Genomic DNA, 24,075 nt, shown 5'->3' with positions numbered 1-24,075 from the left:
TGCTTCTGCTCATGTGTACTGCTGCAGACTATGGCAAGTTTGTTCAAAGACATTAGTTTACTTGATTGGTGTAATGCTGTGACATCTAATGCTGGAGTGTTAGATATTAAAATGAAAATATGAATGGCATGCTTTTGTAGACACTAAACATACTTCCAGTCCCTGCTGTATTACAAACTGAGGTAATTGTATGTTAAATTAAATTGTATGCAGTGTGTGTACGTTTGTGTATGTCTTTGGCAAAAAAAAAAAAAAAAAAAAAAAAAAAAAAAAACTCACTAACCCAAGCTTACTGTTCTGTATATTTCCTGTGCATCTTGTATTTGCAAGTGTTATTTGTAGTCCCTATGTCCTCTATTGTAAGTCGCTTTGGATAAAAGCGTCTGCCAAATGTAATGTAATGTAATTAAAGTATGTCAAACGCTCCCCTTTACTTTGATTTTATTGGTCTCAATAAATAACAGCTCAACATATATTCAGACTTTAAAATGAATTCAGCAAGAATTCTGGCCACCAATGCCAAAATTGTTGCAGAGTCTCCCTGGTGTACAAAGTTGTGCAGTTGTTCAGTAGACCAGCTTATTTCTCTCTCAGGATCCGGCAACAGCTTTTAAATTTATTTTTGCACAATGATATTACCAAAAATTCTCGACGCTGGGGAACTTGTGAGAAATATGATGAAGTATTGTATTTTTTTCTTCCAAAAACCTTTATCAGAATTATGTTTTGTGTGTAAATCATGAACGTGTGTGTGCATGTTTGGAGGGATCTTTATTAATAAGCACGTTCATCTGTCCAGATTGGCATCCAGGCCGATAGGGGGCGCTGTTTTTTTAAAACCCCTCTAATCGCGCAGAGTCGCCCAACCTCAAACAAGCATCTGTTTAGAGCGAGACCGTCAGATTCAGACTAGCTAGCTGTTTCAAGCGGCGTGACACAATTGAAACATTTCCCTTCTCGGTAAAAAGGACGTCACGTTTCATTTTCTCCAAACTGCAAATTTCTGACAATATTTTTAAAAAGACCTTGACATGGCAGAAACCACAGGTGAGGCTGTCAGCTAACGCTAGCTGGATAGCTAATAAGGTTCAAGCTGGGCTAGCAGCAACTCATTGATGAGTTATACAATAAAATGTGATTTTGGAGCATATTTTATCGTTACTACAGTACTTACAAAATGCGCAGATAATATTTGGTCGATCGCGACATCCCGTGGCAGCATTCAATCTAGCCGTCAATGTCAAAAACGCCTCATCCAAGGAACTGAGAGATAGCCTAGCCCAGGTGCTGTCTTGACACCGAGGCTAAACTCCATTCAAAAATTGCGCTTCTTCATTTGTCGGGACCAGAGTAAAACTGTTGTTCTCTGCAGCTTAAAATCAACAAGATCTCCGGCGTCCAATCGGATGTTATAATTTTTCGATCCTTCGTCAGTATGGATTAAATAGGTATCAGTAAAGCATGTGAATCAGTTTTCAGGAAAGCTGTATTTGCCCAGGTTGTTTTGGAACAACAATCTCTGTAGTAACAAACCTCAAACCTACTATTAATGTTTTCAATCAAAACACACTGTTGACATCAAACTTACTTAAAATGGATTATTCTTTTCCCTTGAAACAGAGCAAAAAGAAGCAAAACATGACAATTCATCATCCCCAGGAATGACAGACCAAGAGAAAGAAATGGCTGCAAGTGCATATGAAGCGTTTTTGGTAAGCTTTTCTTCTTTAATTTGTTACCTCCACTGTCATGAGTTGAACATGTAGATCATACAGGGGTAGCTACATTCATAATTATGGAGTTGTATTGTACAATGTTGGAACTTCTACAACAGGGTCATACAGAAGTCTTTATATAATATGTCCAATAAAAAGTTCAGTGTCAAAATTTTGTCCAGCTGGGTTGCCACTGAAAATTCAAATTTAAAAAATAAATCATATATATTACTTACACATATTTATCGGTTAATTTTTTTTTATTGAGATACACTATGTACATCAGAGTTAAATGGAGATATTGGCCATTGCAATTAGTCAGTCAGTATTGACTGTATTTTGAACAGAGAATTGTCCTTAATGCTCCTCCCAGGCTGGAAAGTATGAGGAGTCTCTCAAACACCTCGAAGCTCTGCTGGAAATGAACAAGGAGAATTTCAAAATCGCCATGAATAAAGCAGTTGTGGAGTTTTACAAAAGTGGCCAAACAACCACAGGGGCTCTTAAGCAAACCCTGATGGCAATGAAGAACCAGGTAATTGGCTTTCAGCTCAAGTGGTGTAAGTGTAACAAAAAAAAACCTTTAATCACACTGATGGTGTTCTTCAGGTTCACACAACAACAGAGGATGTTGATGGGCTAGATGATGTTGAAAATAGTTTGCTGTACTACAATCAAGCCATTATTCACTATCATATGCGACAGTACTCTGAAGCCATTTCAATCGGAGAGAAACTCTACCAGTTTCTGGAACCATTTGGTATGTCTTGTTTACATGATTATTTGTCATAAATACTATAAAGTTGCTTCTAAGGGGGTCAACTTGCAGATAAACTGTTTGGTGAACCTTTAGAGGAATCTGAATTATGGATAAATAACTAACTTTCCTCAGCCTCTGTTACTATTACATACCAGATGTTGGGATCGACATCTACTGACTTTGGCTCACATAACAAAATCAAACATACAAGATACGAAGTAAACAAAGTTACAGCAAAAGCTTTACAATAATTTTCACAAAATCATTTTAGTAAATGAAAGACAGAATGTGAATTGAATTAATAAAAATCTAAATTTGTTTTATTTCCCCTCTTTGATAATTTGATAGGAACAAAATGCATATGAATACAAATATCAGTAATGAATTATTTTAACTAACTGTATCTATTTTTAAAGTTGGCTCATCAGTCACTATACAGTGTATCAGTTTATATACATGGAAGAAGAAAGACACTGATATAATCTGACTCTTCCATGTTTCTGCCTCTGATCCATATTGTCAACTGTCTTTCTGTGGTGATGAAGCAACTTGGCATGGAGTCATTTTGTTATTTGTCCTAGAAGAGAAGTTTGCTCAGGCTGTGTGTTTCCTATTGGTGGACCTCTACCTGCTCACCTTCCAGCCAGAGAAGGCCCTCCATCTGTTAGCTGTGCTGGACAAACTGTCTGTGCAAGGAAGCAATAAGAACGGCAAAGGAGAGGTACTTCAGTTCAAATGCAGAGTTAACGCTGGGAAACCTTTTTACACATCATATTCCCCTTTCTAGTCATTTTGCAAACCTGAGAATCAATTGATGAGATCTGTGTTAGCTTAATCTATGCCATTCCCTGGTAATCTCAAGCCTCAACTTCATAGCTCTCACTACAAGCCAGTAGGTGGCAGTATATAATTCAGACTGCAGATCTGTCCGATAGAACGTGATTCATTGACAACTTGGGGACATCCATTAGACTTTCTCTGTTCTGGCATGAATGATTATCTCCGGGAAAATAGATAGTAATTAATATTTCTAGTGCAAAACCTACTCTCACAACAGAGGAGCCACTCTACGAAACATTCTCACTCAAAGCATATGTGCATTGAGTGAACTTTAAAATTGTGTCTTAAAAAGCATCCAGCCCCTAGCCCTGATTGAATTGGGTGCATAAGGACTTCAGGGGCAGTAAGTGAAACACCAATGATCACAACTCTGATTAGAATTAACTCCTCTTGTCATCTCAAAATTTTAATTGGATTACCGAATCACTTTTGTTCCTACAACCTTTTTATATTCCAGTAAGATGCTTTGACTGTTTGAAGGTACATTTTGTTGAGATGTGTGCATAGGAGTGTAACTCATTTATGTAAAGCATTGCTTCTGAAACTAACCAAAGACCATTCCTCTCAAGAAATATATCAACTCTTGCATAATTCCAATCCCTTTAACTCATAACTGTGTTGAACTTCAGAATAGCAACTCCAACAAAGATGGTACAAACCAGAAGGCGGAGTTCACAGCCATGATCGAGGCAGCAAAGTCTAAGATGCACCAGGTATGAGACCCCCTTGAGATAATGTTGTGGCAGGCTCTGTATCTAGGATTCCTACATGCTGTTGTTTCTGTTTTAGTACAAAGTGAGAGCCTACATTCAGATGAAATCCTCCAAGGCATGTAAAAGGGAGATCAAGTCAGTGATGAACACAGCTGGAAACGTGAGTGTCATTGCCTGATGTCATTGTTATACATGAGAAAACACTTTGTGTTGAACAAAGGATATTTATTTCAGCAAACTCATATATTCTACAATTTCTTTCCTATATGCAGTACACACATAAAACAATGTCTGATAAATAATAAAGGAAGTCTAAGCCAATTAGGGTTTTTACTAGAACCAAATAGGCCATTAAGTTTTGGGAAAGTAATGGAAATTAATTTCACAAATGCCTGTAAATTCTTGCATAGAGAAGTTCATTTGTCCTTGAAAAATAAATAATTAAGTGAGTTAAACTTACACATACGTTTCGAATCAAAGAAGGTATGGTTTGTAAAGAATTGGACTGAAGGAATAGAAAAACCAGTTCCCGACTTTGTTGGCAGAAATGCCAATTTCTATCGATCCTACCAGGCTGCATGATCCCTGAGGTTGTGCGTTGAAATTCTGGCTAAGACAAAGGTGATTTGATGAAGAGAATACCGAATCAATGATTTCTCCCCTCTCCTTCAGTCTGCCCCCTCATTATTCCTCAAGAGTAATTTTGAGTACTTGAGAGGAAACTACCGCAAAGCAGTGAAGCTGCTCAACAGTTCCAACATAGCTGAACACCCTGGACCCATCAAAACCGGTGAGAATGTCTTCTGACTCTACAAGTTGATGTCTGCCTATTAGAACCTACTCATTCCAAGCGTGAATGATGTAATACAGCTTCAGCTATGACTCTCGTCACTTTCAGGTGAATGTGTTCGATGTATGTTCTGGAATAATCTTGGCTGCATCCACTTTGCAATGGGGAAACACAACCTCGGCATTTTCTACTTCAAGAAGGCGTTGCAAGAGAACGACCATACTTGTGCGCAGTTGGGCGATGGTGGCAATGGACAAGGTGAGTCCCAGTGTGCACTACTTACCGGCTTTATGTACGAATGCAAACTCCAAACTTCACAGCAGGTCTTCACTTTTACCAACCTTAGTGTTCCTTTGTGGCTTTGGCCCAAGTCCTTGCTGTATCCTCTGCACATTCAAATCTGATGATGACTTTTTTAACACTTTAAATTGACTGCGGAGGCTGCTGATTAGGGAGACCAGCCTGATAAACCTGATGCGAATAAACATTCAACATCATACACAGGAGCAAAACTCATCACAAATGACAAAAACTCAGTGTATCAGTTCATCAAATGGTTATTAAAATGCTATTCAAATAATTTTGTTTGAGCTGCAGGGACCTGTAATACAGGCTGTAAACAATATTTTAAAAATTCTTTTAATCCATTTGTTTACCACTACAATTATTTAATGTTTCTGGATTACAGCAGTATGTTTATCACTGCCATTATTTATTATTGATACAGCTAAATGCACTGCGGACAGTAAAGTAAGAATTTCATTCTACAGGAAAACATGTTTCCACACTGTACACATGACAATAAATACTTTGAATCTTGTGTTTCGATTGTCCAGCTAAGAAGTTCACAGGCATCCCCATGTGCGCTCTACTCGCCAACAAGCGCTATGAACTGCTATACAATTGCGGCATTCAGCTGCTGCATATCGGCAGGCCTCTGGCTGCTTTTGAGTGTCTAATGGAGGCAGTGCAGGTTTACCATTCCAACCCACGGCTATGGTTGCGGCTTGCGGAGTGCTGTATCTCTGCAAATAAGGGGGTATGATTAATACTTCAGCTTCTATCCATCTTCTGTTTCACAGTTTAAGACTTATCTTTATTTGACTTGGTTATACACATTTCTAGAATTCTCATAAGCAAAGTAGTTTCTATTGTCAGGCTTGAATTTCAAATGGGTTGTAGGTGAACAGATAATTATTTTTCTTGTTGTCTGCGTTTGTTTCCAGGGTTCAGAGCAAGAGAGCAAAGGTTTACCTTGTAAAAAAGGCATCGTTCAGTCGATTGTTGGGCAGGGTTACCACCGCAAGATAGTCTTAGCGTCGCAATCGACGCAGAACACCATCTACAGGTTAGTCTCCAAATATAACCTCATCCTCCTACACCACAACACATTTCCTCGCTGGCAAGTGTTTTTTTTTAATTAAAGTGAATGTGTACCATCTATACTGTTGCAAAGTGACATCCTTAACCATTGATGGAGAGACAGTATTGCCAGGATTTTGGCATTCAATTAATCATTGCATGTGACTAATTAGGCCTCGACATAATCATATTCCATGTTTTATGTGTTTAGGAAGATTAGTAGGTGCTAAATTTCATCAAATGTCTTACAAATGAATTTGTGTTTTCGGTAACATGGCATAGTACTTAGATAAGAACGCTCTTGTGTCTAATTAAAATGGCAGTATATTAAAATATCTATAGATACTTCAATTTAAAATCAGATCCTTTCCAGTTTAATTACCATTCATCACACAGTTTTGTAGGCCTACAGCTGATTCACTGACTCTTTGTTTCTATAGCGAGGGCCAGTCAGCAGCAATCCCAGTAGCCAGTATGGAATTTGCAGCCATCTGCCTGAGGAACGCCCTGCTGCTACTCCCTGAACACCAGCAGCAGGACAACAAGACAGAGAACGGCTCCAAGAGCTCCAGTCAATCGGGAAGCACTGAAAGTGGCAGTGAGAACAGCGATGCCTGCAGGTCAGATGGACACACTGTAATGCATGTGCATTTGGCAGGTTTTGATATAAGATGCAGAAACAACTTTTAAGTTCTATGATTTAGCACTGTATGCCTTTTGGGTCAAACTTCATTTTAACAAATGCATTCACTGTAAAATTTATGTATTTCAACTTTGTGTCCACCAGTGTCAATGAAATACATTGTCACATTAAATTAGACACATCCATTAGAAAATGGAGTCATTGACAAGACGAAAGGAAGTCAATATTTTCCTGAACAAATTCGTCACTTTTAAGAAATGTGTTTGGCACATAGCAAGCAGAACCATGTCTGTAGCAGTTGATGAATAATAATTAAATCAGACATATGAAAATGTGGAAATTACATCTTCACAAAAACTGCAGACATAAAACACAAGAAAAATATCTTTGTTATGGAGCTTTGTACAGTTGCCACATGGAAACACATCCTAACTGCAGAAGCTTAAGTTAGGTTTTACCGAGTGTATGATGTGAACCCAAGCAGTCAAAACAGGTAAGGCTGACTCAAAGAAATGTATGTCAAAATTGTTGGGGGGATGGTTGAAGGTACGTCTGGTGAGCAATCCCAGCACTGACACCAACAACAGCTGCCAAGTTGGCTGAATAAAGCACTGTCAGAATATATCAAGATTCCAAGCTTTTCTGTTTGGATTCAATATTACCTAATGTGAGGACTTTGTACTACTACATACTGTCACTCTTCACAGATAGAGCGGCACTGTTCCAAAGTTATAATCACCCGATCAGTCTGTGCTGGTACTTTGTAATTCAAACTTATGTTCTGATGCATTTTGCGTGCGTTTATTTGCAGTGGGAAAGGTCAGGAGGCAGATAAGTTATTGTATGCGGCTCCATCATCTCCTCTCAGAAAGCAGGAGGTGGAAAATCTCAGGTATAAATCTGTCTCTTATCTCTCAGTATTCAGGAACGTAAATGTCCCTTGGACACTACAGCTGATCAGTGGCGCTGTGTATGTTGTGCAGGTGTTCCATCTTGGCTTGCAGTGCCTATGTGGCATTAGCACTGGGGGACAACCTGATGGCTCTGAACCACGCTGAGAAACTGCTCCATCAGACCAAGGTGTCTGGATCCCTGAAGTAAGTTTGGTCTTTTTATCACCTCTTGGAACTCAGCTGTTGCTCTTTCACAACGGTCTTACTTTGAATCACTGTGTTGTGTTCAGGTTCCTTGGTCACCTCTATGCTGCAGAGGCGCTCATCTCTTTGGACAGGATCTCAGATGCCATCACACATCTAAACCCAGAGAATATCACTGATGTGTCGATGGGGGTGCTGACCAGCGAGCAAGACCAAGGTCTGGTTCTTTAACGGATAATTCCAGTTGCTCCCAATGGTCTGGTTAGCGACGAACATGTCTGCTCTGCTGCAATCGTGTTTGATTTTATGTGAATGTAATCCTGTATAGAGAGCTTTGAAACCGCAAAGAGATGAATGTGCTTGATTATTGTCATCATTAGTTGTCAGTGTCAGTCTGGTCATATTATTATTTCTTTCTCTTTTTAATGGACATTAGACAGATATATTGTAATTAAACTTCAAAGACCCATACAAGCAAAACAGCCTATATTTACTGTATGATGGCCAGAACCAAAAACCTGGAAAGAAAGTGTCCAGGAAACCTGTGTATATCTTTCTGCATTTCTCTGTATATCAAATTACGTTCCTCTCTCCTCCATGTGATGGTCCTTTCTACTTTGTTTTTCTCAGCAGGATGTGAGAAAGGAGATGAGCCCGGTGAATCCTGTAAGTCTTAAAATCTGATTTCAATCTAATTTGTGAACCCAAATAATTCAAGGACGTAGACAGAAGAGTCAAAATTGAATAACGTATCTGATTAATATTAGTAAAAAGCGTAGTGTCATGTTCAACCAAAGCGTTTATCTTTGTTTGTTTGTTTGTTTGTATGTTTTCTCAGCGGGAAAGCAGACCCCTCTGTGTTACCCCAGCAGCGTCACGTCAGCCCGGGCAATGATGCTTTTCAACCTGGGCAGCGCTTACTGCTTAAGAAGCGAGTATGACAAAGCCAGGAAGTGCCTGCACCAGGTAACTGCAGCAACTGTCATGTTGCAGGACATCAGCGTTGCACATTAATTTATTTTTTAATTTTTTTTTGCATGCAGAAGCTCTTACAGTGCAAATTTCACATATACCTGTTAATTTGAAGAATACTTACCCCAATGGAGAAAAATACAAAATGGAGTTCAGGAACATGTCACTGCCAGAATCCCCATGTTGATTCAATGAGTAGCTATAATCAAACAAAAGATACTGTATGTTGTAAACAATGTTCTTGAGAGTGAAGGGAGCCCAAAGCTGGAAGATGGACATTTACACAAAACCTTCTGTAATATTTCTCTTAAAAGAGATTGAAACGAGTTAACCTACAGTGTTATCTGTTAATATCCAATGTCAAACAGGATTTTGAGGAGTAAAGCTTCTCTGATAAAATGCTGTCATTGAGCAGGGGAATCAAGGTCATCTTGAAAAGGCTCTCTGTCGAACACCTTGGTGTCATTCATGTAGAATCAATAACAGCTATGTGTTTATTGATCAGGCTGCGTCCATGGTGAACACCAAGGAGATCCCTCCTGAAGCCATCCTTTTGGGAGTCTACTTAGAGCTACAGAACGGTCAGCACTCCTTTACACTCCTTACGTCTCTTACAGCATGCTCGAGCCCCATAAAGAGGAAGCTTCTGCTTGGTTATTCTTGTTGGCGCCAGCATTTAACAGATGAATTCAATGTGTGAAGTTTATGTTTTACGCAAAGTGGCTTCTGTGTTGTAGCAGCGATGGTTCTTATTTCATGTTGATTATGTAAAGACGACCCATCCAATATAGCTGTTGCGCCTATAGATAACAAGCACCCTCGCAGCTACTTGTTGTGTTGTGTATATATATGTTTGTGTGTGTGTGAGGTTTTAAGACAGGGTATGTGTACATCCCCTCAGGGAACACCCAGCTGGCCCTGCAGATCATCAAACGCAACCAGCTGCTTCCCCTATCAGTCCAGAGGGTCTCCCCCGACTCACGCAAGAAACCCGTCCAGCCCATCCAGCTGCCCTCGTCCTTCACACAAGTTCAACGCAAATGAATCAAACCTCTAACACACATAAACAAGAGGAGCCTCGCTATTTATCAGACTTCCTCCCTCAGCATCAGTTTTTTGTTATTGTTTGAAATGCCTTTGTGGCCGCTGACTGAGACAGAGCGAACTGATGGACTGAGACCAGCCGGGATCACTAAGCTTTTTATTCCTGTCGAATCGGGTTTGTGTTTGATCAAAAGAAAAAAGTGTGTCATTCCATCTGCGACCCATGGTTTATCGAAAAACCTTTTTGCTCAAGCTTAGAGAGTACACTGCACTCGGGCCCCTCTTACCACCGAAATGCAGAGAGGGTAGACCCCAAATATATCTTGGAAAACTTCCATTCCTCCTCCTACTACCACTACTACTACAGAAATGCTTGAGAGGAAACAGAAGATGAGGAGAACATAAAAGAAAAGCAGCTGTGATTCTTCTGATACGGACAACAGAGAGCCAGTGACCATCTTAGTCAGGGAGTTTGATAATTATCTGAAATCCTCAGTCCAGGTTTTTCCACATTAATACTGGTCTTTGTAAGTCAGTTCGGTCCTAAAAGGGGTTTATTGTTAAGTGTTTCACAGTTTACAGCGAATTCCATGAATTACACAACTCAACACCCGTGTTCTACAATGCATCAACCATAAAACTGTTGTCAGCAATTAAGTAACACTGCTGAATCTGAAATGCAAAACACACACTAAAGCCTTGAACTTTATCTCCAAAATACCTGGAGACATATTGCACCTCTGCTGTTCCTTCCCATGTCCACGCTCCTGAACTAAGATTCCACCTTGATATTGGGGTTCTCTGTCTCATTAAACACTAGTTTGGGACAGCATATTTAAAAAAGAGAACCAGAAAAGGTTCACTATTGGGTACATACACAGTCCTACTTAATTTCTTCAACTGAATATAAAGTGCTTCCTGCTGGTTGACCCCAAACTGTTAAACAAAAAAATATCTCACTTCAAAGTTCTGGACCAAAATTTAAAGGTGAATCAAGTCCTTCCTATGTGATTGAAACCTCCTCATGTCCAAAGTGATAAAGCTGCTACGATGTGGACTTCGCGAAGTCCAGCTATGTGGGCAGGCTCAGCTCTTCCAGTCCCAGGGGACACACAGGTCCCCGTCCTGCATGACGGAGTAGAAGTGAGACACGCAAACGTGGAGGCCCTGCATGAGAGGCGAGCGCTGCTCCAGCAGACGTCTGCAGCATGTGATCATCTGGCTGGAGCTGACACTGGGCTCCTTGGACAGACTCTTCAGGGACAGACTCTGCAGACACAGTTTTACCAAAGCCGCCTCCTCAGCTTGCAGTCTGGAAATACACAAACAAACATGGACTGCACTTGAACAATATGAGCTGTGAAGGATTCATTACACATCATCGGGGCGATGAAGAGCAGTGATTGCAGTGCAGTCTTTTCTAAGATGCAGCACTTTTTCATTGTCCCTTTCGTGTTGTCTGAAACATTGAAGTTACTGTCGTTCAATCATTTGCCCTCAAGAGGATCCACCAGCAATTAAATCCCAAGCACTTCTGGATTTTCGGAATTTAAGAAAAAATTCTAATCCATTTGTCATTTGATATTCTGTAAATATCAAGCAAACGGTAAGTAACTCAACAAAATGTACTGAAAGCATCAAAATTAAAAACACTGCAACATCACGACTAAGGCTTCAGTGTATTTATCCTGTAACTTAATTGCTGGACTGATATTTTAGCCGCTGTAATGGGAAATTTTGTATGTACCTGGTAGTCTCCATATATGGCAAACTTTAATGACAGCTTCATAACCTTGACAGAGACCGGACCTGTTATCTACTTGCCTTCCAACTGCCCCTCCTTTGTACATCTGCTGTTTTCTCAATTTCTTGGTTTCTAACTAACCCATTGTCTAGAAAACGTGTATGTTACACATTGACAGAGCCAACTTAGAGGAACTCCGCTGCCATGCCGGCCTAACAGAAGGGAAAAACTATTGCCTAGTAATGGTTGACAAGTGGTCGAAATGGGTGAAAGCATTTCCAGAATCAAAACAAACAGCAAGTGTAGTCACTAAAGCACTTCTTACAGAAATTTTTCCTTATTCCCCACCAAAAAATTAACGGATAATGTCAGACATTTTGCTAACGATGCCCTTGACGAACTAAGCAAATACTTAGGCATAGATATGAGAAAACAATACGCTTTATACCCCGTGAGTGGAGGCGCAGTAGAGAAAATATTGAACTCTAAAAGAAAAGCTTGCAAAATGTCACGCAGACACAGGTTTATCCTGAACAAAGGCCCTACCTATGGTGCTAATGTACATGAGAATGAGAAAACGAACACGCACAAACCTCAGCCCATTCAAAATCCTATTCACTGTTCCTCCACAGATTGGTGTTGAAGCCCCAAATGCCTCACTCCCCTCCACACATCTATGCCAGGATGTAGTGCTATCATACTGTACTAACCTATCATCCCAACTAGCAGACATCTGGCGCCCAACCAACCCCAGCCTCAGACCCACTCCATAATCTCCAGCCCAGGGACCACGTGTTGGTGAAGGATTTCAGACGGAAACACAGAAGTCCAAACACTGGTAAGGCCCGTTTCAGATTCTCCTCATTACCCACACCGTTGTAAAAGTCACCGAATGAGCCACCTGGATCCACGCCAATCACTACAAGTGAGTGACTAAAGGGACACTAGTTCAAGAATAAAACTTATCAAGCAGGAAAAAAAGAAAAAAAAAATCAACATGGAAGGAGCAAAAACCTGGCATCCATTCAGATGTACTGGATTATGCGGACCCAGAGGAGTGATCTGCATCCTCGTCCTACTGACCGTAGTAATAGGACCCCCCACCTACCAACCCCCTCTTTATCAATGTGTCACAAAGAAATCCACACCTCAGAATCTGAAGAAAACACTGATATACAGACTCCTTTTTTCTGACAATATGCTTTATATGTTAGGAGACTGTCCTCAGGAAAAACAGCCTAATTTCCAACAGTAAATTAGTGAAGTGAACACTCAAACCCCAAAAGGGATTGTATTTGCTGGAAAAAAAAAAGCTCACATCAAAGAATGATCAAAAGGGTGGATTGAGAAGGGGGTGTTGTGAAAATATTTGATGTAACTGTAACTTTACTGTTCTGTGTGAAACAAGGTTTATTATCTGAACCCATGTCTATGCTGTAGAAAATATCTTGCTCTCAGAGGAAAAGTACTGAGCGTGTGCAACTACATGGGGGGACGGATAAGTCAAAATTGTAGCATGTACTCGGCCTTGATGATTAAGCTGTCCGTTGCTTAATCAGCTATCGATCTTCCAAACAATGTGTTCTTGCGTCATCTCATGCATAAAACCAAGTTATCACACAAGCACACCTCCTAAAGGATGTTGACCTCCAAAATGGCGCCTCCTTTTGTATAAAAACCCAGCCTACCTTGGGGTCTTTGTACTCTCCTGCAGACTCCTCTGTGCTCTGCATGACTTGTACCTTTAGGGGTCTCAAAGTAAACATTCAAAGACCATTCTGGCCATTCTTTGTTTTTCACCAATGTTCTTAAAGAAGCCTCCAAAAAAATTTCTACAACTCTACCGTTCTAAATAATAATGTAACCTATCAGTTTTCTATATCAAACACTTGCATTAGATGCCCTGATGGTGATTTGTAGCTACCTCGCATCACATCTTACATTTAACCAAACAGCATCATCATTCAGCTGGACAGCTGAGTGTGCTCTTCTTCTGAGTTTTCAAAATCTATTTGGCTCAGCCACACACACCCACCCATTGTTGTTGAACATGATGTGTAAAATATCTGCAGTACTTTAAGGAAAAATGAAAACGTGTTTCCTTAATGTTCCTTCAATGTCCGCTCAACCTCGTCAGACCATTTAACGATGAGTCCCAGGAGAATGAAGGTTTGAATGATCAGTTTTGTATAAGACAAGGTGTGTGTGTGTGTACGTGAGACTCACTGGTTTGTACGCTTGGTATATTGCCGTGCTTTAGCTGCATGGTTCTGAAGGAAGGCCTGCAGCTTGTGAGGGTCGCAGTTTGCAGGGATGATGAAATGGCCCATCTCATGAAGCCTAGGGGTGGAGCGGTCTCTAATCAACACAGAAGACTAATCAGGCCCCACTCGATTCACAATCGTTGTAAAACCCCAGTCTAAGACTAGGCTGAGAGTTAAAACTAAAAACTAGTCTTTAGAGCACATGTGAGATGCTAGTTTTCCACAAGTTTTTTCTAAATCATATCAAAGTCTTCTGATGTATGGGTAGCTTGAAAGGGAACGGCAGGGGGTGGAGGTCTGAGACAAGATACCTCTCCAGCATCATGGACAGCCCCTGCAGGCTGCGGGGGTGCAGACGCAGCCGTCGTGACATGAGGGTCTTGTGGAAGATGTTTAGGCTGCTGTAGTGCTCGGTGATGGGCTGCACTGGCCCGTGCCGCTCAACGTGGACCACCTGAGTACCCCCCAGCAGGAGGCTGATCCTCTCCTTCAGCCACTCTGTTTGCTGCTGTAGCCACTGATAGCGGGGCAGTTGCTCGAACAGCTGGGAGACAGACAGGCAGAAGAGGTCAGGGTAGACACACAGCGCGTCGACACAGTCATTACCTTCGTCCACTGATGATGAACGTCCATGGTTCCCAACATCATGTGTCCAGAGGCGTTCATCCCTGACTGGTCAGCAAACACAACTGTATGTCCTGGAGTAAAAGGTAGATAGGAGGTTCAGAAATATAGAAAGAAATATTTGGTTTACTTTTTGCTTCTAAAAGTTTAGAAAATGAAAAAAAAAGGTGCAACGTCATGCAGACTAAAGGGCAAATCTTTGATGGGATGTGGTTCAGGCAGACTTCACCTCTCAGGTTGATCATGGCCTCTGGGTTTTGTTGAGACAGGCGGCTTAAACTCTGAAGCTGACAGCACCTGTGGGCGACTCCCCAGCTGCGCTGCCATCTGCACAACACCAGCAACGTCACCATCGTATTGGCACACACACATGCGCAAACACACACACACACACACACACACACACACACACACACACTGTAGGCTCCCTGTAGATTAAGTGCACATGATTGTGAGGTTGCAGTGTTTTTTGGGAACGTTCAAGGGGCCTGACTCCGGGTTCCCTAAGCTCCCAGCCAGACCAGAGGGCTTAAGTCTAGTTTGTTCAGAGCAATGTTTGAAGAAGTAACTGCAGCGTTTCTCAGGTTACAAACTATAGGGCAACCTGTGCTGAATTGTTGCAAGCCAAAAGAAACATTTGGAAGTAAAAATATTCAGAATAACACATATTCTTTGCTATTCTTTTTATAAAAATAATATAAAAATAACAAAGTTTAAAAGAGAGGGATGATGGACATCAGTTACATTTTAGTGGAGGATGAAAATCTATTTGATAGAAGTTGGGCAACAAACTAAGACAAATCTACTTTGTTACAAAACAACTTGAAAACAACAGAATGTCTGACAATCATAATCGCATTGCAAAATTAGTCCAATATTGGGATAATCAGTCACCTCAGCACAGGAGTGCTAAGGAGCAAATGGTTGTAGAAACCTGTTCAATCATACCTGGCTGAGGGGTTGGTTCCTCTAATGCCAGTGACCAATAAAAGTATGTTTTGTCCAACGCAAGTTTCAAGAGATTCTTCCACGGCGGATGTACAGATGGTACCTGATGTCAGCCAACTCAAATCTGTGGCACAGCTCTTTCTTCAACCTGCTCAACTCTTCTCTCCGAGGGAGACTAGCAACATGCTTCTTTGTGGCCTTGGGCTCGTTTTTACTCAGCCAAATGCTATGAAGGAGAGAGAAACCAGTCAGAAAAAAACATCAGGCTTGGCTCTTAACATTTTTGCTATGTCATATTTCAATGTTCATCTGGCATTTAGGAAAATAAGACAAATGCTATGTTGAACGTCTCAACTAGCATTTGAAAATTATCCATGGAATGTCCATAGGATTATTTTTTTTTCATTCGTCTCAATACACTTCATACAAAATCTATGAATTTGTTGGAGAAGCCACAATAACTTTATTTTGGCAAATATGACCTAATACATTTATTTATATCTAATATAATTTTACTCATTAATACCAATAAACACACTGATGTCTTTTTTTTCCTCTTGATAAGTAAATAAATATTCAGATGTTCTGAAAAATAAAAATAGCAAGAATTATTGAACTACTTTATGTCATTAAGATTCAGATTGTTGGATTATTTGATCTAATATTAAATGTAATAATATTCTTTGATGAGATCATCATGGATCTTTTTTATTTTATTATTTCTTTTAAGATTGAAATTGAATTAGGTTTAAAGTTCAAGAAAGCGATCAAATGGTCATGACTATTATTTGTAGCTTTCTTGAGCAGCACCAAATAAAAAAAAACACCTCTCAGTATATCTATTCTGTTTATAATACAAACAGCTTTCGTTTTAGGGGAGTTTATAATTGTGTTTATGAGACAACATCTCTGTGGCTCTAGAGTCATCTCACTGACCTGAGTGTGGGCTCCACCCTGGCTGTCTGCTGAAGCTCCTCCTCGGGGTCTCTGAAGCCGGTGAAGGTGTAATAGCTCTTGTCCCATTTGATGGGCCGGTAGAACGGAGCCCTCTTCTCGGGGGGACTTTGAGAGGCGGCCGCTTTCAGCTCCTTCATGTGCTCCAAAGGCAGGCTGCAGGACTTCAGCACATTTGTCACGGTGCTCAGAACGTCTTGCGTCTGCAGGATGAAACTCACTGAACGGAACCCTGGAAACCGGGAGGGAACTTTAAATCCCTAAAACGAGACCTTGGGAATATTATGGGCCACTGAATCAGAAACTGTACCCGAGGGGAGGAGGTCCTGGTGCACATCACTGCCGTCCTTTGTGTCTCTCACGTAAAATGTGAGCTTCATTGGCTGAACTGAGTGCGACCCGGGCCTCTGCAGGTTTTCCAAATAGCCATTCAGCCTCTTTAGGGAATTTTCATTCACTTCCTGCCAAAAACAAAATGTCATTTGCAAAGCGTGATGATGATGCCACTTTCTCACTGAGTCACAGTGACAGCAGGTCTAATCCTTTGTATTGTTGTAAGATGTTGCAAAATGCATTCAAACCCCAGCTGTGCGGGATTTTAGAAATCGTTGCATATAAAAATTGAGAAACTTTTAAAGTAATTGTACATCACTCCTCCCCCAACAGCAGAACATAATCCAAGATTCTTATTTTGATCTGTTTTGCATTTTTTAAAATGGGGCACATTTTCTTCTTATTTTCTGGTATTTTTCAAAATTTTTTCCAACGTACTAACTTTTATAATAATAAAACTCAAAAATGAATTATGAAACAAGGGTTTAAAACCATGTGCTTAGATAAAACCTTCTAAAGTCGGAACTGGCAATTTTAGCCGTTGTGTCAGTTAGGTTAAGATGATCCGGATTCTGTCACAAGATAATCTCTTGTTGAATATTTGATGACTTTGGTATAAATCACTGCAAAACAATGCACAAGACTTCGTGTCCTGAAAACTTAGTCAGCCGTCCAGCTTTCCAAGTTTGGCTGCTGTCAAAGTCAGCTGCGAAATGCACTGCACTAGCAAACACTTTGCCCTCTGCAGGTTTTACCCCACGTATCACTTTCACTACAGAAACCTACCCGTTCCTTGGGGAACTGACCGAAGAAATCTGGATGGACAGCAAAGTAAAAAGGTCTGAGCGCGTTGACGGCGTCCGCCCCCGACAGAGCTCTCTGATGGACGAGATGTGTGGCCACATGCTTCCTCTCCAGCCTGAGGAGAAAAACAATTGTGCAAATGGTGTCTGGAATTAACTGTTTGAAACCACCTGGTACCTTGAAGGTGAGTGGATCCATTACCCAGACCCTGTCTGGGGCAGCCAACATAAAACATTACCTGTTAGTGCAAGTGTTAAAACTATTTTAATTGGGATCAGGAGGTAGCATACAAACAGAGAATATGGAGGAGCTAAATGGAATTTGGCAGAATCTCTGATGAGTCTTCAGGAGTATTACATTTCATAAAGTTTTGTTGCTTTGTCTTTGCTAATATTGCATTTCCAGAAGGAATAATAAAGTGTAAAAAATGACAGGGATATTCCATAATATGTAACATGACCACGTGTACAGCAACATCCGTGGCGCATACATGACCGCATCCCACCCCCGCTTTGGACAGTCAGACCACATCTCTCTGTTTCTGTACCCAGAGTGCAGACAGAGACTGAAACAGACAAACGCCTTAACCAGAGAAATCAAACTCTGGACCACGCATCCTGCAGGACTGTTTTGTTACAACCGATTGAGATGATGAGATGAGAACAACTTTATTAATCCCGAAGGAAATTGTTGTGCCAGAGTTTCAAGTAAAAACATAACAGTAATAGACAATAGTGGAAAGGAAAGGAGTGGAAAGGATTGGGATGTGTTCAAGACTGCAGCCACTCACGAGACTCTTCTGTCAGTGTACAGGAGTATGCTGAGTATGTGACTGGGTACATTGGCACTTGTGATGACAACATCCTGCTCACCATACGAGTCAAGATCCCCAACCAGAAGCCTTGGCTGAAAGCCAGGCCATTGGAACAGCCAAGAGGCAGTACAGAGAGAAGCTGGATGGCTTCAACTCCACTGCTGACCCTGGGCGGATGTGGCAAGGCCTGAAGCACATCACGGACAACAAGTCCACCGCCAGCATCGGCATCACCGCAGACAACCTGCCGGACGACCTCAACAACTTCTACGCCGACTTCAAGAACACCAACCAAAACACACAGGTGAGTCACACACACGACAGGACCGCCGACCCCCCCTCTCACTCCTCATAACATTATGGAGGAAAGCTAAAGAATGGGCAAAAGAAGCAAAAAAGAAGCAAACTGGATGTGTTTCTACAAAAGAAAATATAAAGAAAATTTGCCATTTTAGACAGTTCTCTAAGCCACTTAATTGCGGTTTGAATCAAGTGTTTGTGTGTGTGTATGTAAAGCATCCTCCTCTTCATCATCTGTTAAGACCCAATACAAAGTCTGTTTTCTCTCTCACTGACACTTTGTCTACTTCCCGTGCACAAAAGCTGTACTAGTGATTGAAGCCCCCTTCTCCCTCTATGATCTGTCCACTCCATTTCTCCAATATATTCCTGGCCATTTTTGTGTTAGATTAGATTACATTACATTCAACTTTATAGTCATTACACATTTACAAGTACTTGGCAACGAAATGCAATTCAGCATCTAACCAGATGTGCAAAAGAGAAGCAGGTGCAGATATGAAAAATAAATTAACAGTATGTACATGGTGTCATAGTGTCTATAACTTACAGGGGTTTTACAGATAAGATACTGTGAACAGATTATGTAGAATGCATTATTTAAAAGTAGAAATGTACAGGTGATAACATCAGTGTGGCAATGCAGTGGATTTTAAACCCAAAGTGCAAGTGCCAAAAATGCAAGTAAAAAAGACATCTACCAGAATGAGTTACACGGATCCAAATTAATGTTTATCAAATAGTTATTCAGTCTGATAAGTGATGGCAGGGGTCTAGCTAACGCTTGGATGCAAAATATCTCACATAGATGGGATAAAGTGGCTCATATTGACAGCGACAAAGCCGTATTACCTGAAGGAGCAGCGCAGGAGGGAGTTGACGGCCATGTTTGCTGCTCCGGGTCAACAGTGGATGAGCATCGCACTCCGATCTCTGAAGTACCGTGACAGCGATTCTGGCGATAAAACCAGGGAATATTCAGGGATGTCCCCAGGATCACACCGACTACGTATTCTGAGTTAGAAGAAGTGACGAGCAGGAGTTTACCTATAACATGTCACACGGTCAGGAAAACCAGCGTTAGCGACCTGTCTTTTTAGTCAATCGGAAGACGTTATAAACTTCATTCGGTGAACGATAATGCGCTTCACATCACCTGCCCTCCGTCAAGGTGGCAACTACTACCAACACTCCAACGGAACAGCCCCGCTAATAATTTCCAGTTTTCTTCCAGTCATGTAGTATAAAACGCCCCCCCCCCCCCAACACTACCCCCCAAAAAGGTCTATTTGGTGTTTGCTGACTTAAATGTGCTCCAGCAGCGCCAAAGACATGGCTCACCTTAGCTGCTATGGCTAGCATGCTCAAAGCTACATTCTACGAGTTCTGCTCGATAATGTGCATTTGTTCGAGCTATTCTTTAACTTAAGACGTCACAAGAACGGAGGTGAGTGAATTCAACAGTGCCTGATAAGAGCAGGGGAACTCTGCACTTCCAAACATACGGCCGCAACCAGGTCATTCTTGTTATTCCAATGAGTCTTTTCTTCCTCTTTGGTGTTAATTACGTGCCGGTAAACGAACAAATGTCATGGGAGGTTTTACCGCCATCTAGTGGAGTGGAGCACAGGAGACGCTCCCATGTGCAAAAGCCCTATGGAATAATTTCGTCTCTGGAATGCTGTTTCCAGAAACACAGAGCACTGGAGGGGGTTTTATATTTCTTAGTAACTGAATTTGGGTCTTTTTGTTTTCTGCAATGAAGAAATGCAAACAACAGCTGGCTTTGAGCATTTCCTTTAAAGCAAGTAGTTTCTTTTCTTCTTCTTCTTCTTCTTCTTCTTTTGGCTTTTCCCTTCAGGGGTCACCACAGCGAATCAACTTTATCCATCTAACTCTGTATCCTCCTCTCTCACACCAACTACCTTCATATCCTCTCTCTTTACGTCAATAAATCTTCTCTTTGGGCTTCCTCGAGACCTCTTGCCTGGCAGCTCCAATTCCAGCATCCGTCTGTCAATATATTCTCTATTCCTCCTCTGTACATGACCGAACCATCTCAGTCTGGCTTCTCTGACCTTCTCTCCAAAATATCTAACATGTGCTTTTCCTCTGATAGACTCATTCCCTTTCCTATTCATCCTGGTCACTCCCAAAGAGAACCTCAACATCTACATCTCTGCAACCTCTAATTTTGCCTCCTGTCTTCCTCATTTTAACAGTTTCTAGGCCATACATCAGCGCTGGTCTAACCACTGTCTTGTACACTTGTCCTTTTATTCTGGCCGATAGTCTTATATCACATAGTACCCCTGACACTTTTCTCCACCCATTCCAACCTGCTTTCTTCACCTCTTTTCCCCTCTCTCCAAGGTACTTCTCAGTCTGGTGATATAAGCCCAGTGTTTTGATTGTACAGACAAAAACTGCATCTCAAGCGATTAAATTTATTGTAAAATGTTTTTTTTTCTTTCTGTTTTTACTATACCAATTGCCAAACTTCTCTAATTTCTTTCTGTCAGTTTTTATTGCTCCATTTCACAAGCGGTCCATTTCCTAATTTCCAGCAAATGCCACGTGTGCTGACATTAATAAAAACCCACTTCATACTCCTAGGGTGGACCAAGAGTCTCTCGGTTGCTGCACGTTTGTCTTTTGCGTAGCTGTTTACACATCCCCCCGGGTCCTCCAAGAAAATCAAATTTCAATGGCTGCTCAAAATTAAATACCATGCCATCTGTCATACTTTCCCCAGAAATGGGAACAAGTACCTCATCAGGTTATGACTTGAAATAATAATAATGATATAAAAATAATAATACATTTTATTTGATGGTACCTTGGTCGACACCATACAGTCATACATATACACAAAGTACACTTAAAAAAAACCAATATAAAACTGTAAAAGTGACAAAGTTTTCTTCTTCTTTCTTCTTTTTTTTCAAACAAGTAGTAAAAATAAAACAATAAAAGTGACAGCAATTGGTCTCAGATGGCATTGGATGCTTTAAACAGAAGTGTTTTGAGTTGGGATTTGAAGGGGCTAAGAGTCAATGTTTCAGAGTTTGGGTGGTAATGAATTCCAGAGACAGGGTACAGAGGGGCTGAATGCATTGCAACTATGTTTTCTCCAGGTGGTGCTTGCCAGTGAACCAAAGTCACATGATTTACATTTGTCCCTGGTTAATGTTGCTATTTTATTTTGTTCTCCTGAAAGTTTCATTCCTACCGAAACGAGCCCACTTGGGGGATATTCAAATATTACTTCCACGCCGTCCTCACTCTGTATCAGAACTTCTCCTTTCCCCCCTTTGGCACTTCTGACATGACCCTCCCCTATTGACAGTGCAGCCCCCCCAACACATACACAACACACCTGTACATGGAGAGATTTTCCCTATAGTTTAGTAAGATTCCCTGTAAGGTGTAAGTGTTTCAGGAATACTATTGGGGCCTCAGAGCAATTTATAGTGTATATTTACTTTTATTTGATTTATTAATGAAGGAGGAGTCTTGAGGGTGCTGTTAAAATGAAGATGTGAGAGAGTTCCCTGCCATCAGGTTTTTGTGTTGGGGGTGACAAAGGTAAGGGAGCAATGTGAGCTGTTCCGTTTTTAATTAAAAAATAAGGAATCAAAATAAACATTTCACTGTCACTTCTCCCACTATCAACACTCGTTGTTTCCCTTTGACATGGTTTCACCAATCCACCTAATCATTTCTGAAAAAATTCTCTGCATCTTTGCCATCGATGTCTATACATTTGAATTTTTTTTCTCAACTTGATTGTTCGCTCTTTCACTCAGAAACTGCCCTTCCTCTTCATTCACCCTTCACCCTAAGAAACTGAATTTTGAAGACCTCACTGTGCTTTGCAATTTCTTTTAGATTTATTTTATCTGACAAGAATTATTCCTTTCCTTGCTCCTCCTCAATTAATCTTGTATGTTTTACATCCGTAAAAGCCCTGGAGGTAACTGTCTTCTGCAGTTTTCCTGCAAAGGTCTGAGGGATGCTTCACCTTCACACAGTTTTATATGCACACTAAATATTAATTTCAGAATGTCTAATAAACCTTTTTAGAGAAATGTGAAATTATTGCTCATCCCTCTGCAGGAAAAGGAAAAGTTCTGCTTTAAACAATCTGTAGTTAAAATGAAATCCCCAGAGCGAGAAAGTTATATTTATCTGGCAAACATTCCTGGTGCTTTGTTTGCAGGCGACATTTTATTCAAAACAATTACCTCACATCGTGCCTTTTATTTATTTATTTATTTATTTATTTATTTATTTATTTATTTATTTATTATCACCGCGAGTTGCAAACAAAGTTGACGTAAAGTAAGAATTAAAGGAGACAAGCAAAAACAACAGCATAAGGGTACATACATATACACACTAAGTCCAGTGATCAGTCACAGATCAATAGATATTTGTTCATCATCAGCCGTTTATAAGTGAAAAGTCCAAGGACTTTACGGTGTCCTGAATCAGTTGCAGAGACCACATTGGCGCTAAGCACATTCTCAGGGAAGGAAGAATTAACCATGATGAATTTAAAAGGGAGAGTAAAGGAGTGATCAGAAAATACCATCCTTTAACTCTCAGTGACAACTCATTGGTCAGCACTCTTGCCCAACATCAAGAAGGTTCTTGGTTCAATTCTAAAGGCTGACTATGGCCTTTCTGATTGGATTTTACAGTTCGTCCCTCTGCTTAGGTTCTCTCTGCTACCTCCCTACAATTCAAAAACATGCAATAGGGTAACAGGTTGTACATTTTCTAGTGTGAATGAGAGTGAATGGTCGTATGACTAAATGATTGCCCTGTAATTGACATGTGACCAGTCAAGGCCAAAGTATTTGAAATCATCAATTAAATATTTCCATTGGATTCTGCTAGGTAAAACTGGTCAACAAAACCAAATGTTACTTTCTGGTCTTGTTGGTCATCGTCCTTTGACAGTGAGCAGAAATTTTCATGGACCAGTTCATGAACTACTGTTATAAAGGGTAGAATGGGTTCACTGTCCCAATATCATTGCAAATTTTTGGTTGATTCATACAATTACTGTTCTTTCCACATTTTCAGACTGTTGTGGGGAAATTTTCAGCAGCCCTTGGGGGCCCTCAAACAGCTTGCTTTAAGCCATCTATGAACAGGCAGGGTAGGCATGGTGATGACAAAAGGGAAATAAACTCTGTGGTGGCAACAAGTGCCCTGTACATCACTTTCCAGACTTAAGTTTCACTCGTTATTCAGCATCTGATTGAAAACTCAACGTCTCAACATATTTCATGATCCACTTGAATGTGATGAGACTAAAAGAGACTCACAATGATGAGACAGGC

General features: G+C 40.8%; 2 protein-coding genes across 8 annotated transcripts; one reads left to right on the top strand and one right to left on the bottom strand.

Moving 5' to 3' along the window:
- Window positions 1-863: 863 nt before the first annotated feature.
- Window positions 864-10,146, top strand: cnot10 (CCR4-NOT transcription complex, subunit 10). 4 transcript variants are annotated; one of them, XM_086154839.1, is made up of 20 exons: window positions 864-1,047; window positions 1,621-1,712; window positions 2,089-2,250; window positions 2,325-2,475; window positions 3,057-3,196; window positions 3,945-4,028; window positions 4,105-4,188; window positions 4,701-4,818; window positions 4,927-5,076; window positions 5,655-5,857; window positions 6,045-6,166; window positions 6,621-6,800; window positions 7,635-7,715; window positions 7,807-7,920; window positions 8,007-8,137; window positions 8,554-8,586; window positions 8,759-8,794; window positions 8,837-8,886; window positions 9,398-9,473; window positions 9,794-10,146. In XM_086154839.1, exons 1-20 carry the CDS (start codon window positions 1,032-1,034, stop codon window positions 9,934-9,936), a joined length of 2,166 nt encoding a protein of 721 aa, XP_086010965.1. In that variant the 5' UTR covers window positions 864-1,031; the 3' UTR covers window positions 9,937-10,146. The 4 variants fall into 4 exon arrangements, with proteins under 4 accessions (XP_086010965.1, XP_086010963.1, XP_086010964.1 ...); XM_086154837.1 differs by having other exon boundaries at window positions 3,060-3,196; window positions 8,551-8,586; window positions 8,759-8,886; XM_086154838.1 differs by having other exon boundaries at window positions 8,759-8,886.
- A 326-nt stretch (window positions 10,147-10,472) lies between these two features.
- tcaim (T cell activation inhibitor, mitochondrial) lies at window positions 10,473-20,274 on the bottom strand. Of its 4 annotated transcripts, none has more exons than XM_086154840.1 (11): window positions 19,769-20,274; window positions 19,574-19,676; window positions 17,590-17,722; window positions 16,781-16,931; window positions 16,453-16,702; window positions 15,620-15,742; window positions 14,798-14,895; window positions 14,551-14,642; window positions 14,256-14,488; window positions 13,907-14,038; window positions 10,473-11,248 (listed from the first exon to the last, which is right to left on the bottom strand). In XM_086154840.1, the coding sequence occupies exons 2-11, from the start codon at window positions 19,606-19,608 to the stop codon at window positions 11,023-11,025; spliced, it is 1,473 nt and encodes a 490-aa protein (XP_086010966.1). In that variant the 5' UTR covers window positions 19,609-19,676; window positions 19,769-20,274; the 3' UTR covers window positions 10,473-11,022. The 4 variants fall into 4 exon arrangements, with proteins under 4 accessions (XP_086010966.1, XP_086010968.1, XP_086010970.1 ...); XM_086154842.1 differs by having other exon boundaries at window positions 13,907-14,020; window positions 19,769-20,273; XM_086154844.1 differs by having other exon boundaries at window positions 17,610-17,722; window positions 19,769-20,266.
- Between the last annotated feature and the right edge of the window lie 3,801 nt (window positions 20,275-24,075).

Source organism: Fistularia commersonii, chromosome 11 (genome assembly GCF_037954325.1).
Source record: "Fistularia commersonii isolate RoL2024-O1a breed Wild chromosome 11, RoL_Fcom_v1.0, whole genome shotgun sequence".
NCBI lineage: Eukaryota > Metazoa > Chordata > Actinopteri > Syngnathiformes > Fistulariidae > Fistularia > Fistularia commersonii.
Note: the sequence above shows the minus strand (reverse complement) of the source record. Positions and strands in the feature narration are given on the sequence as shown.